Source organism: Galeopterus variegatus, unplaced genomic scaffold, assembly GCF_000696425.1.
Source record: "Galeopterus variegatus unplaced genomic scaffold, G_variegatus-3.0.2 Scaffold27, whole genome shotgun sequence".
Classification (NCBI taxonomy): Eukaryota; Metazoa; Chordata; class Mammalia; order Dermoptera; family Cynocephalidae; genus Galeopterus; species Galeopterus variegatus.
The window spans coordinates 993,945-1,009,238 of record NW_007726138.1 but is presented as its reverse complement, the minus strand read 5'-3'; the positions used below and the strand labels follow the sequence as shown (position 1 = coordinate 1,009,238).

The following is a 15,294-nucleotide window of genomic DNA, read 5'->3' as shown; positions in this document are numbered from 1 at the left end:
TCCCATCAACAATGTATGAGAGTTCCTTTTTCTCCGCAACCTCGCCAGCATTTATCGTTCAAAGTCTTTTGGATTTTAGCCATCCTCACTGGGGTGAGATGGTATCTCAGTGTAGTTTTGATTTGCATTTCCCGGATGCTGAGTGATGTTGAGCATTTTTTTATATGACTGTTGGCCATTTGTATATCTTCCTTAGAGAATTGCCTACTTAGCTCTTTTGCCCATTTTTTTATTGGGTTGCTTGTTTTTTTCTTGTAAAGTTGTTTAAGTTCCTTGTATATTCTGGATATTAATCCTTTGTCAGATGTATAATTTGCAAATATTTTCTCTTAAATCTTTTTTGGAGTTTTGTATTTGTTTAGTAGAAAAATTTATTTTCCAGGTCATTTTTTCTGGGCATGTATTATCAAAACAATTTCAGACTAAGGAAAGTGAAACCTGCTAAATCAAGATTCCCACTTCTTTCATTCTTATTAGCCCAGGAATGGCATGGAGAAGGTCATTCGAAACTCCTGGGACTAGGTTTGACTGAGCTATCTGGGAGCTCCAGGCAGCTGAGTAACTTCTCTTTTATCTTAATATTCTGGAAATATTTGCTCAATATTTCTGTAGAGCAGAGAAAGAATTTACCTTATAGAATGCAAATGAAACGTGAGGGTTTTGAATTCATACATGGGGTGGAATCCCTACTCAGACACACACCAGCTCTGTGACCTTGGGCAAAACTATTTACAATTTCTTGTTTTTTCCATCTGTAAAATGGGCATCATAATATCTACTTCCTAAGGGCACAGTGAGGATAAAATGAGTTAACCCAACCAAGTTCTTAGCAGAATGCCTGTCAAATGTGAATTCTCAAAAATAGTGTTACCTAATAATACACTTATTTAAAGTATAATGCCTTTATCCCAAAATGAATATTTGCACATTTCTTTTTTTAACATGTTAAATTTGAAATAATAGTGAATTTTCTTTGTGAAGAGAGCTTGTAGTCCTTTTCCTTGAGTTATAGTAAATGACATTACAAGCCTCCAATTTGGAATAATATCATATGGGAACTTTAGCTTCAATTGAGGATCCTTGCAGCAGTTTATATTCTCTTCATTCATGCCTTATTAGCCATCTGTTCTTTGGAAAAAACATGGATAATAGAGGTGGAAATGGCTCTATAGAAATGTGTATTGGTTGCCCTTTCTCATATAAGAGGTCAGGAATAGGCATTATATAAGAAAAAGATGAGGCAAGCCAGGTAGTTGAATTTGTTAAATATATCTATCCAGATTTAGATCACAAAAGAGAATAAAAGTGTTTCAAAACAGCCATAAATTCAAATCCATATGCTTCCTTAGAGATCTGTTTATGATTCTCATTTCTCCCCTTGTTTGTACTTAGATGACAGAGCCCTTATTTAAGGCAAGGATCTAGTGGCAAGTAACACAGAGACTTGGTAGGTGCTGGGCCTCTCAATAATGTCCTACACTTCATTTCCCTGCTTGTTCCCTAGGCTGAGGCTATGCTGACCAAGTCCATGCCATGTGATAATTTTGCATTCTGTGGATATTAGTTATGTGTTCTCTGCCTGAGGCAGCCGGCTCTCTGATTCTATCATACGCTTCAGGATATTGAAATCATTTAGGACTTGAAGCTCATGGTAGCTGATAGATTGATTTTTCCTGGGTTGATATTTATTTTATTTTTTGAACATAGATAAGGGGTGTTATACATTATGTTGGATCTAAATGGTGTCCACAAGTATTTATTGCCTTGACTTAGTGGATGATCAAAAGGCGTTTGTGTTTGCATTGAATCTGAGAAGCACTCTACAGTCATGTGTTGCATAACGACGTTTTGGTCAATGACAGACCACATATAGTACAGCAGTCCCATAAGATTATAATGGCTCTCCATATAGCCTAGGTGTGTAGTAGGCTATACCATCTAGGCTTGTGTAAGTACACTCTGTGATGTTCACACAATGAAATTGTCTAACGATGCATTTCTCAGAACATATCCCTGTTGTTAGAAGATGTATACCTGTATTTTCAAATGCAAGTTGGGTAGGGACTTTGAGGTCTTCTGTTCCTTTGTAGACCAAAGAAAATTCAAGTTTCATTTATTGAACCCTCTATTTGTGCTTTGGATCATAGACCTATAAGACTATGATATATTAACCCTTCTAATAGATGGTTAGCACTCAATGTTTTTAATGTTAATTAAATGATGTGACATAAAACATGAAAAATCTTTTTAGGTACAAACACAGAAAACATGTTAGGTCATATTTTCTCTTTTAGTGAATTCGTTTCTACTTTTTGGAATAATAACAATGATGTTACTGATATGGATATCTTTTCTATTCCTTTAGAAGTTAATTTTTGTTTATGTGTGTACTTATGTTTTCTGCTTTTGCAGTTGCTGCTTTACCAGTTTTATCAGAAATGAAGCAAATGTTTATTGTCTTTGGTACTCTCCTAAACTATATAAGCAATTTTGATGTTAAATGCATGGCCTAATAAATATTGAGCTTAACTCTTAGGATGAAGAGTAATTAGAAAAGGGATAAATCCTTAAATAATTTTCAAAATGTTGAACTTTTCTCTTGTAGCGAGAGATTTTTCTTGAGGCTAAATAGAAACGGGCTTCCCAAAGCCCCAGATAAACCAGAACGACATTGCTCTCTCTTTGTGGTAAGTGGATCTTGTTTCATCCGTGGGGTAGATTCTTCCAACTGTGCTTTATTTTATTTATATTACTGACCCTATTATACTATTACCAAAGTATAGTAGTGATAGGGCTTAGCATGGGACCTGGTATTTAGTATGTGCTTTAAAAATGTTTAAAGAATGAGTGAGTGTGAGATTGAATCAGTTGTAGTCTTTCCTTTTGGGTATTGCTGGACATGAACAGACCTAAAGTTGATTGCTGTGACATTTTTACAATAGGATTTGAATGGTATGTTTCTACTATAAAAATTCCATTAAAAATGTCCATGTTTGTCTTTGTCTTTCTTCTTTCTTCATTATTTGTGAAAATAATGCACTATGCCCTTTAAATGCTTTTGCACAGATTATGAGTTCTAAAATAAGCAGGCTTTGTTTTTTGGTAGGATTTGGGAAGCAGCGAGCTTAGAAAGGACATCTATATCACCGTGCACATTATTCGAATCGGTAAGTACAGCACTTGTTAGTGTGATGGGGCAGGTAACAGGGAGAAGAAATGCTGAGGGGTCTCTATGTGGTTGTGATTTACTTGCTATCTGGATCAGAAAGAAGTCAAAGCCAGATGTGAATCCGAGAATCATACAATTTGGGAATTGTTTTCCCTGGCCTCCCCAACCTCACATGCAACCTCCGTACCTACCATAAATAGATTCTGGTCTCTTTCTATATAAGTTGTTAAGTGGTTTTTTGTGTTTCATTTTGTTTTATTGGTCCTCCTAAACATATTTGATTCAAAAATTTTGCATTTGTCTTTTAAAATTCTAATTTCTGTTAGCATAAAAGATACTTTTAGGAATTGAGTTTCCTACAAGTTTATGAAAGCTTTACATCAGTTGGCATTTTCCAAAGTGCAGAGTGCTGCAGAGAATTATTAACAGAAAGTGCTTCAAGAAAAGTGTTATAGAATACTGAATATTGTGTGCTTTTTTCACTTGCATGATATCATCAGCTTATTAAAGGGTCTGAGAATTCTTACAGAGAGAAATAAATATGCCTCTCTAACTTTTTTTTGAAGAACAACTAAATTTTAAATTTTAATTAATTCAAATTTAAATAGCCATATGTAATTAATGACTACTGTGTAGCTCAGTTACACAGCTTTATGAGAATTGACATCTTTACAATATCAAATCTTAGTTCATGAACATGGTGCACCTCATCATTTACTTAGGTCTTTCAAAGTCTTTCAAATAAAGTTTTATAATATGTTTGAGAGAGTTATTAACCAACTTTTGTTATAATTATGTTTATTTTTTATTGAATTTTATTTAATAATATATAAATGTATTATGATGAACTCTTGAAGACAAAAATGTTCCTAACTATCTGATTTAGAAAATTCAAAACTGTCAGAAGAGATGCAGAAAAGAAATAAACTGTTTTAAAAAAAACTTAGATCATAATGAGAAATGAGTTTAGATTTCAATCTCCCATAACAAAGTCTGTCAAACAAAATGAATGATAGTTACATATTTAACAAGTTACACAATATATTTAATGATTATTATACCCTAAAAGAACTATGTGAAGTTAATGTTTGATTAAAATATTTACAACAGTGGTGCTTTGTAGACTGCTTAATAGTCTTGGTGGGGTTTTTTTGTTTTTTTGTGATTCTTTAAAAAGATCAACAAAATTTGTAAACTGTTATCTAGACTGACCAAGAAAGAAAAAGACAGAAATTCCTAAAATCAGAAATAAAGCAGGGACATGGGAAAGCAGTTGCTTTTTCTGTTATGCAGGAGTGGGCTTTGAGGAGAGAGATATCCTCTTCTTTTTCTAGTCTCCACTAGTGACTCTCCTTGTGTCATTGCAGTCAGGTGTCTGGCGCACTGCCTGCACAGTAGCTGTGGCTACTTCTGTGGTGTCGAGCTGCTTTTGCAGCAGCTGTGGCTGTGACAGGCCACCCACAAGGAAGTGGTGTGTTCATAGTGCTTCTTGCCTCTCTAACTCCATTAACGATAGTTTTCCTCAAGTTTGACTGTAAAAACATTTCTATAATGTAGCATTTATTAGCATCTTGCAGAACACACTTTGGTGTTCTAAGATGAATTTGCTCAATGGACCCAGAATATGTTTCCTCATTTTTACACATAAGATGCCTCTAAAAGAAAACATTTTATGGCAGGGGAATGAAGTAAAATGAGGAATGGGGTATCCTACACCATTTTTCTATTAAAGCAAACCAGCTGATATTGGGAATTCATCCCCACCTCTTTACCAACTGTGCTACATTACATGAGTGAGAATACTCCTGAAGGATAGTAATATCTCACCATGCAATCCTGCAAAGTGACCTTTGTTTTTATAAGCTTTTATTTCATACACCTGATAACCACATTGTGCACTGAGAGAGACTATAAAACATGCTGTCATTCCAACAAAGATTTTCTATTTGTTTTTTTTCTTGTAAAAATCTGTTCTGAAACCTGTTTGTTTTTTTAAAATGCTATTTTTATACTTGGGGGACAATAGAAACTTTTGGAAAATGTAAACTGGTTTTGGTTTTGTTTTAACTTGCTTTTTATAAATGGGTATATAAGAGAAAATTTGGAAGGAATCTTCTAAAACATTGGAAACCTTGGAACCCTTGCTGCTGTGCACTTGTGAGATGAAGCTTCTATCTATTCCTAGGGTGGCAAGGGCACAGCTTATTATGTAATTCTGTGTTTGTTTGTTTAAAATTTAAATTTGTCATTCCCATTGTTAAGATAAAATGTAGTTTTAGATATCTTCATGTAAACATTGCTAAGATTTTAATGTAAGCTCCTACAGCATTTAGAGAAAAAGTAAACTATTTCACTTTCAGCACTTTTTAGAAAGTATCTACATGTTTGAGGTGGTAGAAAAACTTGTAGCAGAGTGAGTAAATGCCCTTCTAGCCCGTGGTCTTCACTTATAGCGTTATTGCCAAGGAAGCTACCTCAGTAATATTACCCATCACAGGGCTGCCTCTCCAACACATGGCATTTGATTAGTGATTATATTTTTTACTAAGATTTTTATGGTCTCTAAGTCATCTGAATGAATGTTGAACTAGAAATTACCTCCCCTCTTCCGGCAAGCTTTGGTCAAATGAATACTTCTGTGGGATGATTCAAAAAAACATTTACTTGTTCAACATTTTGAGTGAAAAGAAATGAGATTAAGGTAAGACACTCTGAGAAGGTTAAGGCTTAGTCTGCCAGCTCCTTTGATGCAGTGAAATTAAGGAGTGGAAGATTGTTGTCTATCAGGGACAGATACTTCTTACTTTTTATAGAATGTCCCTTGAACCTGTTTAAGTAGGAAAAGGACACACTGACCCTCACTGGCTGCAGAAAGTGGGAGCAATGTTTGTATTAAAATGTTGTAGATTGAAATTTAGCATCAGGTCATGAAAACCTGATATTTTAAATTCTTACATTTTGTGCATTTAAAAAGCAACTGGCTTATTTTGACCATTTTCTAGTTTTGATTCTAACAGATAAAATGCAAAGTTTTCAGACTGCTATTTGTGAGCATTTCCCTGAAAGTGACATTGCAGAGGTAGTTTTTCGTTTATTACTGATGAATGAGAGCCAAATTGGATATTGCCATCCTTTTTCTTTCTTTTTTTTTTTTTTTAAATCTCTTTAACCCTGAATGTGGGAAGTGCTGGGCACATCTTGATGTGCTATAGGAGAATTTTGCTTGGTGGAAACAATTTAAGGATCTGTTGAGAAGCATCTGGAGAAAAAATCTGCAGATTTTTTTCATTATTTTTTCCTCACATTAACTTGTTATATTTCAGCTCCCATGTGCTTTCTGCTTTTCTTCTTCAAAATAATCTGTTGATAGTTAAATACCAATCATAAATTAATAAAGCATACTTCAAAAAGTTCGTGGAAAGATTAGCATTGTCTTTCAATTCTATTTTTCCATGAACTTTTTGAAATATGCTTTTATATCAATAGCATATTTTAAAATATATGACATTTTAAACAAGTTAAAACTTTGTAACAGTCAAAATCATCCCAGGGGATTTCAGTGATGGACAGTTTTATACAGCCCAGACGCTGAGGCAGGAGCATCCTTGTTTGACCACCTGTGCTTACTTGCTATACTTTAGAAAATCTCAAACTGCTTCTTTTCAAAGTTGAAATTTTTGAAATAGTGTTTTGAATATGGAATTTTTTTAAAAATAGGAAGTGAAATAGGTACCATTGCTGCCTTTGAAGACAGGCACCTCCTGGGATAACTCCATGAATCCCAGTGGCAGGGGGGTGGTTCCTAAACATGGGATCAGTTCTACTCTTCGAGGTTTACAGATGGCAACTGATAACCTAGAGTTTAAGCTGCTTGCCCAAGATCACACAGCATATTAGTCCATTTCTGTTGCTTATCACAAAATACTTGGAACTGGGTAAATTGTATAAAAATGAATTTTATTGCTTACACTTTAGGAGGCTGAGAAGTCCAAAATTCAGGCAACACATCTGCTGAGGGTGTTGGTGGTGGTGACAGTGATGCAGGGGTCTCACATGGCAGATTGGTGGAGCAGAGAGAGAGCAAACGCCTGTCTCTCTTTTTAAAGCCCTCAACCACCATTAAACCATCAGCATATTAATTCATTTACTAGGGCACAATCTAATCCCTTCTTTGAGGCCCCACCTTTCAGTTACCATAATAGGATTTCCCACCCTCTTAACACTGTCACAGTGGGGGTTAAGTTTCTAACTCATGGACATTGGGGGACACAATCCAATCCCAGCACAGAGCTAGGTGGTTGGGGAAGAGAGTCCAGAACTGAAGCAATGTCTTCTGTTACCCAAACCCGTGTTCTTTCCGTCAACTAGTTACATTTCATATGGCCTATTTTGTAGTTGTGTGTCTCTATTTAAGATGCATCTGATTAAATGGGTCCATGGGTTGTGTTTGCTCTTCAACTGGACAGGTCGAATGGGAGCAGGAGAAAAAAAGAATGCCTGCAGTGTCCAGTACCGGCGACCCTTTGGCTGTGCAGTTCTTAGCATCGCTGACCTGCTAGCAGGAGAGACGAAAGATGACCTCATCCTGAAAGTGTACATGTAAGAAACGTGCACGCAGGGGTGCTGGGTGGGCACAGGGGTGCATGTGGATGCTGCTTGGGTGAATGCCACTTTATGTGAGTAACGGAAGAGCAATAGATGGGTTGGGTTTATGAGCCATTCCTCAAAAACCTGATAATTTGAAGACTTGGGACAAGTGAGCCCACAAGTCATTATTTGCCAGTCAGAGGAGTTAGGGAATCAAGAATACAGTTTATCAGCTAGGTAGACCATCTACGGTGTAGAGCACCTCCTTTGAATTTATAAACCTAGTATGTCTTTACCTTTAGACAGTTAATTTGTTCTTAGAAAGCAGACATACTTTTTAATATTAATTAATGAGGACTAGGAAAGGGAAGCTCTTTTAATATAAATTAATGAGAATTAGGAAAGGGAAGCTTGGGTGATTTCCCCCTATTCCATGTATTAGTTTGTTGGGGCTGCTGTAACAAAGTACCACAAACAGCATGGCTTAAACAACAGAAATTTATTGTCTCAGTTCTAGAGGCCAGAAGTCTGAGATCAAGGTGTCAGCAGGGCTGGCTGCTTCTGAGGCTGTGAGGCAGAATCTGCTCCACGCCTCTCCCAGCTTCTGGTGGTTCACTGGCAACTTTAGCCATTCCACGGCTCCTAGATGCATCGCTCTGATCTCTGCCTTTGTCTTCACACGGGCAGCATTCTTCCTGTGTGCATCACTGTCACTGTGTCCAAATAAGGAGACAGTCATACTGTGTTGTCTCACCCTAATGACTTCACTATAATTTGATTACCTCTGTAAAGATGCACTTTCCAAATAAGACCACATTCTGTCATACTGGAGGTTAAGACTTCCACGTTATCTTTTTTATGGGACACAGTTCAACCGATTATACTCTACTACTAAGGTCACTTCTCAAATATTCCAAATTCTAAGTTGAATGATTTTTAAAACGCTCATGGGTGTGGATTACCCCACCCTGACCATCTCCCTGCAGGTTTGATAATTGAGAGCTGATAGACAGTGACGTCCTCACAGCAGGGCCACTGGGGTTTCCACATTTCTGGTTTGAGGACCGTGCTGCTGGCCTCCTCCGTGAGTGAGCTTGCTTTAGTGCTCTGTTCTGGATGTTGTGTTGCTATAGCCACATATACCAATAGTTTTTCATATGTGGTGGTAACATAACTGGCCCACTGCCTGTGGGACATGTGTGTGTGTTTCACATTGCTCTTGACCACTACTGCAGGGTTTCATGGATTTATATACTCTCTACCCAGTGGGACTGATGCACATTTAATAACTAGTTGACAAAGATTTATCTATAGTCTGTGGATTAGGACCAGAAAATGTCTTTATTCCTTTTAAGAGAGATGAAACCTGTGACCTTCATTTTAAACTTGAGAACTTCTGGTAAAATTAGTGGGTAGTAAAACTTGTCACTCTTTTTATCACATGGCAGCTCTCACTTTTAATGGTTAGGCTTAAGTCCATGATAATCTCCTTTCCAAACTCCACCAGTGGTCATAAAGCATAATTTATTTGCAATAATAGTGACTGATAATAGCCACCCTTCACCATGTGCTTTCCATGTTAAGCACTTTGCACATATTATGTCACTTTATCTATCTTCACAACAAACCCAGGAAGCAGATGCTGTTGGCTCAGTTTTACACATAAGGAGACAGAGAGTTAAATAACTTGCCCAAAGTCACCTAGCTGAGAAGAAAGGAAACAAGGTTTGAAGTCAGGACTGTCCAACTCCAGAATTTGATCTCGTGGGTTAACAGGTTGTAGTTTTCCGGATGTTCTTTCACATCACTGTCCAGCAGTGAGCTGCTGCTGCTGCTGTTTGGTGTTGCTTTTTAAGAAAACTAAAATTCTTCACAAACACGATCTAGCCATTTCTTAGAGTGGGTAGCAAGTGCTGTATTTGTCTTGCCTCAGGGAAAACTTAGGGAACGACAGTCACATGCATCACCCTTAATTATGCTGCCAGCAGACGAGGACCCACGAATTCCAGCTCTGCCTGCAGGAGACACTCTCTCTCATAAAAATCAACTGTGCTACTCTTTGTGCTTTTTTATGATCTGACTTTTCTAAAGCATAAAGTAAGGTTTTAGGTAATTCTTGCTGGGAGAGAAATCCCTTAGAAATTTCAGTTCAGCAAATTGTGAAGCCATTTCAAGACCAATACTAACCAGTCAAAACAGTCACTGTAGATTAGGAAGGAAATTTGAACTTAGTCAAACATTTTAAGAAAGTGCCTGTCAGAAACACTTTGGGAGAAATTTCTAGTTGTTGAGGTGACCAAATCCTTACCCCATCTGGAATTCAAACAGAGAAACAAATACCTTGTCTGAGCCTGTGAGATATTTCAGTCACATGCTTTAGGAGCTTTGATTTTATTTGGAGCTTTGTAGGTTAAAAGCATGAATTCTGGAGTCACTTATCTATCTAATAGGAAGTAAGCCATTTTTCTTCCTTCCCCACTGGGCTGAAATATGAAACCTGGAGGAAGAATGTGCCAAATGGCAATTTGGTGTCTTACAACTGGACAGGCGGGATGCTTTCATTCCGTCTTAGTTTTCTGGCCTTCCAAGATTCAGTGCTCATTTTGGTATCCCACTGTTAACCGGCTCAAAAATAACCTACATCATGGTCACCCCGGAAAAGCCTATGGTAATTAAGTAAATAAATATGCAAGCAAATAATCGTGAATTACCTGCTTCAGACATGCTCACTAGGAAAAGGAATGTGTACTGTGGAATGTTTTGATTGTGTATAGACTTGATATTCAGGACTCTTGGGAGGGAGCATTTGTGGCTGATAAAAGATAGTGAATTTATAAGCATGTCCAGATGAGGGAAGTTCTCCCCAGTCTAATTAGGGGAGTTATGGCAATAAAGATGGATAGCAGACCCAACTGTTCACCAGTCATGAGGAGTTACCAGTCAGAAGGACATCCACCCATCCATTCATACAACTGATGTGTTTCAAACAGCCACAATGTTCAAAATACTAAGGGGGACTCAGAAATCAGCCAGTCCTAGATCCAGTCTTTAAGAACCTTAGTGGCCTACTGGGTGAACCACACCATGTAAACAAAGATAGCATGAACCAGCAAATGGCAATAACTAAAAGAAAGAGTTGCTGATGGCTATGAGAGTAAGAAGATGGAGGGATGCCATTCCTCCTAGATGCGGAAAATCTGAGACAGTACTTTTATTGCCCGTTGGTAAATCCTGCCAGCCTTTGGTCTGAGCAAGCTGCGTTAACACCAACTTCATTTTGCTTAATTTGTTGCATTTTAATGGAGGCCAAACCTGGTCATGTTACAGCAGGCAGAGACTTGCAAATGAGAACTCCTTTATTGAGCATTTACTATATGTCAGGCGTTATACTAAGCCCACACTTATTTAATTTTCTAGTGTACTACCCCTGCATCACAGATGGAGAAATCAAGGTAAAGGTAAAGAACATAGCTCGGTTAATAGTGAGAATTTGAATCTGGGGAGCTGAACTCAGTCTGCACTGCCTTCTGCTATATGCATTGTTCTCTGAGATTTTTGTTTTTGTTTTGGAGTCACTTGTAATCTGAGTTGTTCATCCCAGCCACTTCTGTCTTGAGGCAGGTGATTGGGCATTACCAGATACAAGCATTGCTACGCATCTTGAGGCAGCCATGCTAAAACTGACAGTTGTTTGCACCGGGTCATTGGGTACTTTGAGGAAATTTAAGGTAGTACATTATAGTGGTTATAACCAAAAGGGCGGGTGTGCTGTTAAGATGTGCTTGATCTCGTACATCATTAAAGCTTAACAGAGTATTAATGTTTTCCTAGGTGTAACACAGAGAGTGAGTGGTACCAAATCCACGAGAACATCATCAAAAAGCTGAATGCGCGTTATAATTTGACTGGCTCCAATGCAGGTGAGCATATGGAACCTGCTGACTTTCCCTACACTTTTCATGTCAGGCCCTTTCTGTTATTTCTCTGTGTGAGAAGGAAATGGTAACCACTTTGTTTTTTTCTCTATTCACTCCCTAACATCATAAATGCTCAGTCAACATTCTCATGCTTCACCCTGTGCTATGATAGGCTTGTAGCTATCTATAAAAAACATATTTTATTCTGCTTTGAAACAAAGCAGAGAATCTGATTTTGTTTTGAGGTACCAAGTCTTGAGACTTCTAAGTTGTTACTGAAAACTAAAAACCAAATGACAGATATGCTTGAGTTCATGGTTGTTGTGTGCAAATAGGTTCAGTAAATGGAAATCTGTCAGTAAGGTCCATTAAAAACATGCTTCACTGCATATAGCTGGCTACAAGCAGTGTCATTATTGTACTGGAGAATAAACATGCAAGTTCACATAGAAGTTGGCTGAAAAAGAGTGTAATGCTGACTGCAGTATCATGTAGAGAAAAATGCATGCTTGTTCAGAGGGGAACTGAAATATTATATCCTATTCTAAGTTATATGTGATACATGGTACATAGTATTACATTATACTAGTAACATAGAATATATTACATTATATAGCATATATGGATTATATAGCATATGTATTGACATCTTTAAGTTTAGTCACTAGACAAAAACTTGGTGGATATTGTTTGTTCTCTATCTGCCCTTCAAACCGATATTGATACAAAGTAAACTAGGCAGTTGTGTGCTTTAGTTGACATAAAGAAACTTCAAATTAAGTAAGCTGTTTTTGAACTGAGTGCATTGTTTTTAAGACTGATTTTTAAAGTGCCTTGTATATAGATATTCATATTATAGTCCAACTCATCTGGCAATTAGAAGAACCAAAATTTAAACTCAGACCACCTTTTTTTTCCAAAGCTGTGCACATCTTGCTGGGCCAAAATGTCCCACACAGAGAAAGTAACTGCAGACAGGATCTTTGTGGTTCAGTTCAATGATAGCCATAAGTATCCACAACTCATATATGTGGCAACACTTCCAGCTGTAATGAGTAGTGCGGTCAGTTTTTTCCTCCTCCTCCCAAGAGTTGGGAAAGTAACGGGTTTTATGTGATGGGGATGGTCATTTGCTGTGGACAAGGACCTACATCTTCCACTTAATAAACAAGAGACTTGGAGCACTTGCAATTGAGGGCAGAGTTTCTGAAGGACTGAGAGGAGACACTAGAAGTGGGACACATACATGAAGTAATGAGTATACAGTAGAAGTATACAGTAGAAACTGCTATGTATACTTGTCTTCCCTTTTCCTGTAAAAGAATTATAATAGTACTGATTATAAATGGACCAAGAGGTTTAATTTCAGTGTACATGGTAGAGCTGCTGCTTTTTAAACTTACTTTGGCAAATTCATTGGGAAATTTCCAGCCAAATCCAGTAGTTCTCTTCTGTACCTTTTGGTGTTTTTCGATGCCATCAACTACTATTTTATCATTAAATATGCTCTAGACCTGTGCTGTCCGGTTCAGTAGGCACTAGCCATATGTGGCTAGTGAGCTCTAGATATGAACCTAGTACAGCACCAGGATTAAGATGTGCTGTCATTGTAAAGTACATACTAGATTTTGAAGACTAGATACAATTTTTAAAATGTAAAATATCTCATTAATAATTTTTATGTTGATTACATGTTGAAATGATAACATTGTAGATATATTGAGCTAAATAAATACATTAAATTTTGTTTCTTTTTACTTTTTTAATGTGGCTACTACAACGGTTTAAATTTCACTCATGATTCACATATATTTCTATGAGTGAGTGCTGCTGCAAATGCAGTTTAAAGGATAACATTTTTTAAAAGTTCTTCTTATGTCTCACAAACAAATTCATTATGCCCTTCCTTCTGCCTGCTAACTGTGGAGAGCAGTTGGTAACCAGTGGAAATCTTGTTCCCTCTCCCCGAGAGTCCTGTTACTCTTCATGTGCTTGCATTTGCCCTCTGTGTGAGTAAACAAGTCTAAAACTAACCCTGATCTCCTGACCTTCCCCTGTATCCCCGACCTCTCTATCATCACAGATGCAGTGTTGACCAACCAGGATGCAGCAGGCTGCTGTAATACACTTCTTTCCCAACACCTGTCCTCTCCCAAGCCCTTCTCCTTTCAAATCTGCCCCCTGTAGAACAAAATTCATCTGTTGTTGGTTTGTTTAAACGTATCATTATTCAAACTCTGAGTTGATACACCATTGCCTCTTGAATCATGGTGAAGTTCTCGATGATGGGCTTTGATTTATATACCAAGATAAATACCTAACATAGCTGATCCTCTATCCTATTAAGGCCTCTGTGAAGGGTCAGGGTTCCATTTAAAGTAACCACAAATTCCTCTCTGCTGACAGACAGGAGTCATCTCTTGGAGAGTATAGTGTGCCATTCAGGAGCTTTGCCTCTGTAGGCAGGATGTCCTAGGTATAAATCACAGTTTCACAGGGATATTAGCAGGATCATCCTCTAAGGGTTATTGGGATGATTAAAAGAGAAAATATCCCTAAAACACTTGCCATAGGACTTGGTGATAAGTGAATATATTCAGTGTTACCTATTATTATTGCTTACCCACTTTGAAGTAATCATCTGGAACATTCTTCCCCTTTCTATTAAGCAAAATCACCTTGCTTCATTTTTTCAAAGTGGATTCTGATTTAATCTCCTTAATGAAGACTTTTTGAATAATACAGTTGGATTACGAATAGATTGGATCATTGAACCAACCCCTCTCCTTTGTTTCTCCCATCTCCCTTTCTCGAGGTGAGGGGGTTACATGGTCAGTAGATATGTTCAGGAGCCACTCAGCCTCATTTTTGAAAGGGAGGCACTCTAATGACTTTACTTAAATAGTGGTGGAAGCAAGATTATAAGAAATTGAAGTGGGAAATTGGGGTGCCTAATGTTGCAACTATCACAGTGGTTAGCTATGTTGTCTTCCACTGTTTTTCTCCTTAGACCACAGAATTGCCGATTAAATGAAAGTGGTGCAGTCACACGTTTTCAAGAGAATTGAGTTCGCTGTACAAAGTACTGCTTTTTCCTTTCCTCCCCCTGCTAGTTTGTGGTCATTGGTACTAAAAAAGAGAGAAAAAAAGAATAACTTTGAAATTAGTTTTGGGAAAAAATTCTACCAGCTAATTTCCTGGCCCTGTATGCTTCACTGATGTCCTGCTATCTCTTGGAATTGTAATTGTGTCTGTTTAATAGATAAGGGGATTCATCTAGTTAGCTGGGTTTTTTCCTTCAAAAAAACTCACATTGCAAAGGTACATTACCCATTATCTTTGTTGAGTTGAGAAACTGGGAAAAAATTGCAAGCAATCCATTTAACTTTTTAAGATAAAAAATATTGAATTAATATATCTCTACAGTTAGATTTCATTAGGTTGAATAATTCGAAATCTCCAAAGTTGTGCTGTGTGGGAAATTTAAAATCCAAAGTCAATGTAAAAATTCGAAATTCTAAAAGTAGTATTCATTAAAACAAGCTTGGTTTAGGTTTGTTGAGCAAATGGTTATTATAAATCTCACCTCTGATAGACAGCAGTTGAATTCTAAGAATGTGA

At 37.3% G+C, this 15,294-nt stretch overlaps 1 protein-coding gene across 3 annotated transcripts in view; it reads left to right on the top strand.

Annotated features, from left to right (window-relative positions):
- Window positions 1-15,294, top strand: part of DOCK4 (dedicator of cytokinesis 4) — a 444,210-nt gene that overhangs the window by 246,125 nt on the left and 182,791 nt on the right. For all 3 annotated transcript variants that reach the window (XM_008569607.1, XM_008569604.1, XM_008569598.1), the window contains exons 9-12: window positions 2,606-2,687; window positions 3,107-3,167; window positions 7,636-7,768; window positions 11,588-11,676. In XM_008569607.1, the coding sequence (XP_008567829.1) occupies window positions 2,606-2,687; window positions 3,107-3,167; window positions 7,636-7,768; window positions 11,588-11,676 (365 nt within the window). The remainder of the gene's footprint in view (window positions 1-2,605; window positions 2,688-3,106; window positions 3,168-7,635; window positions 7,769-11,587; window positions 11,677-15,294) is intronic.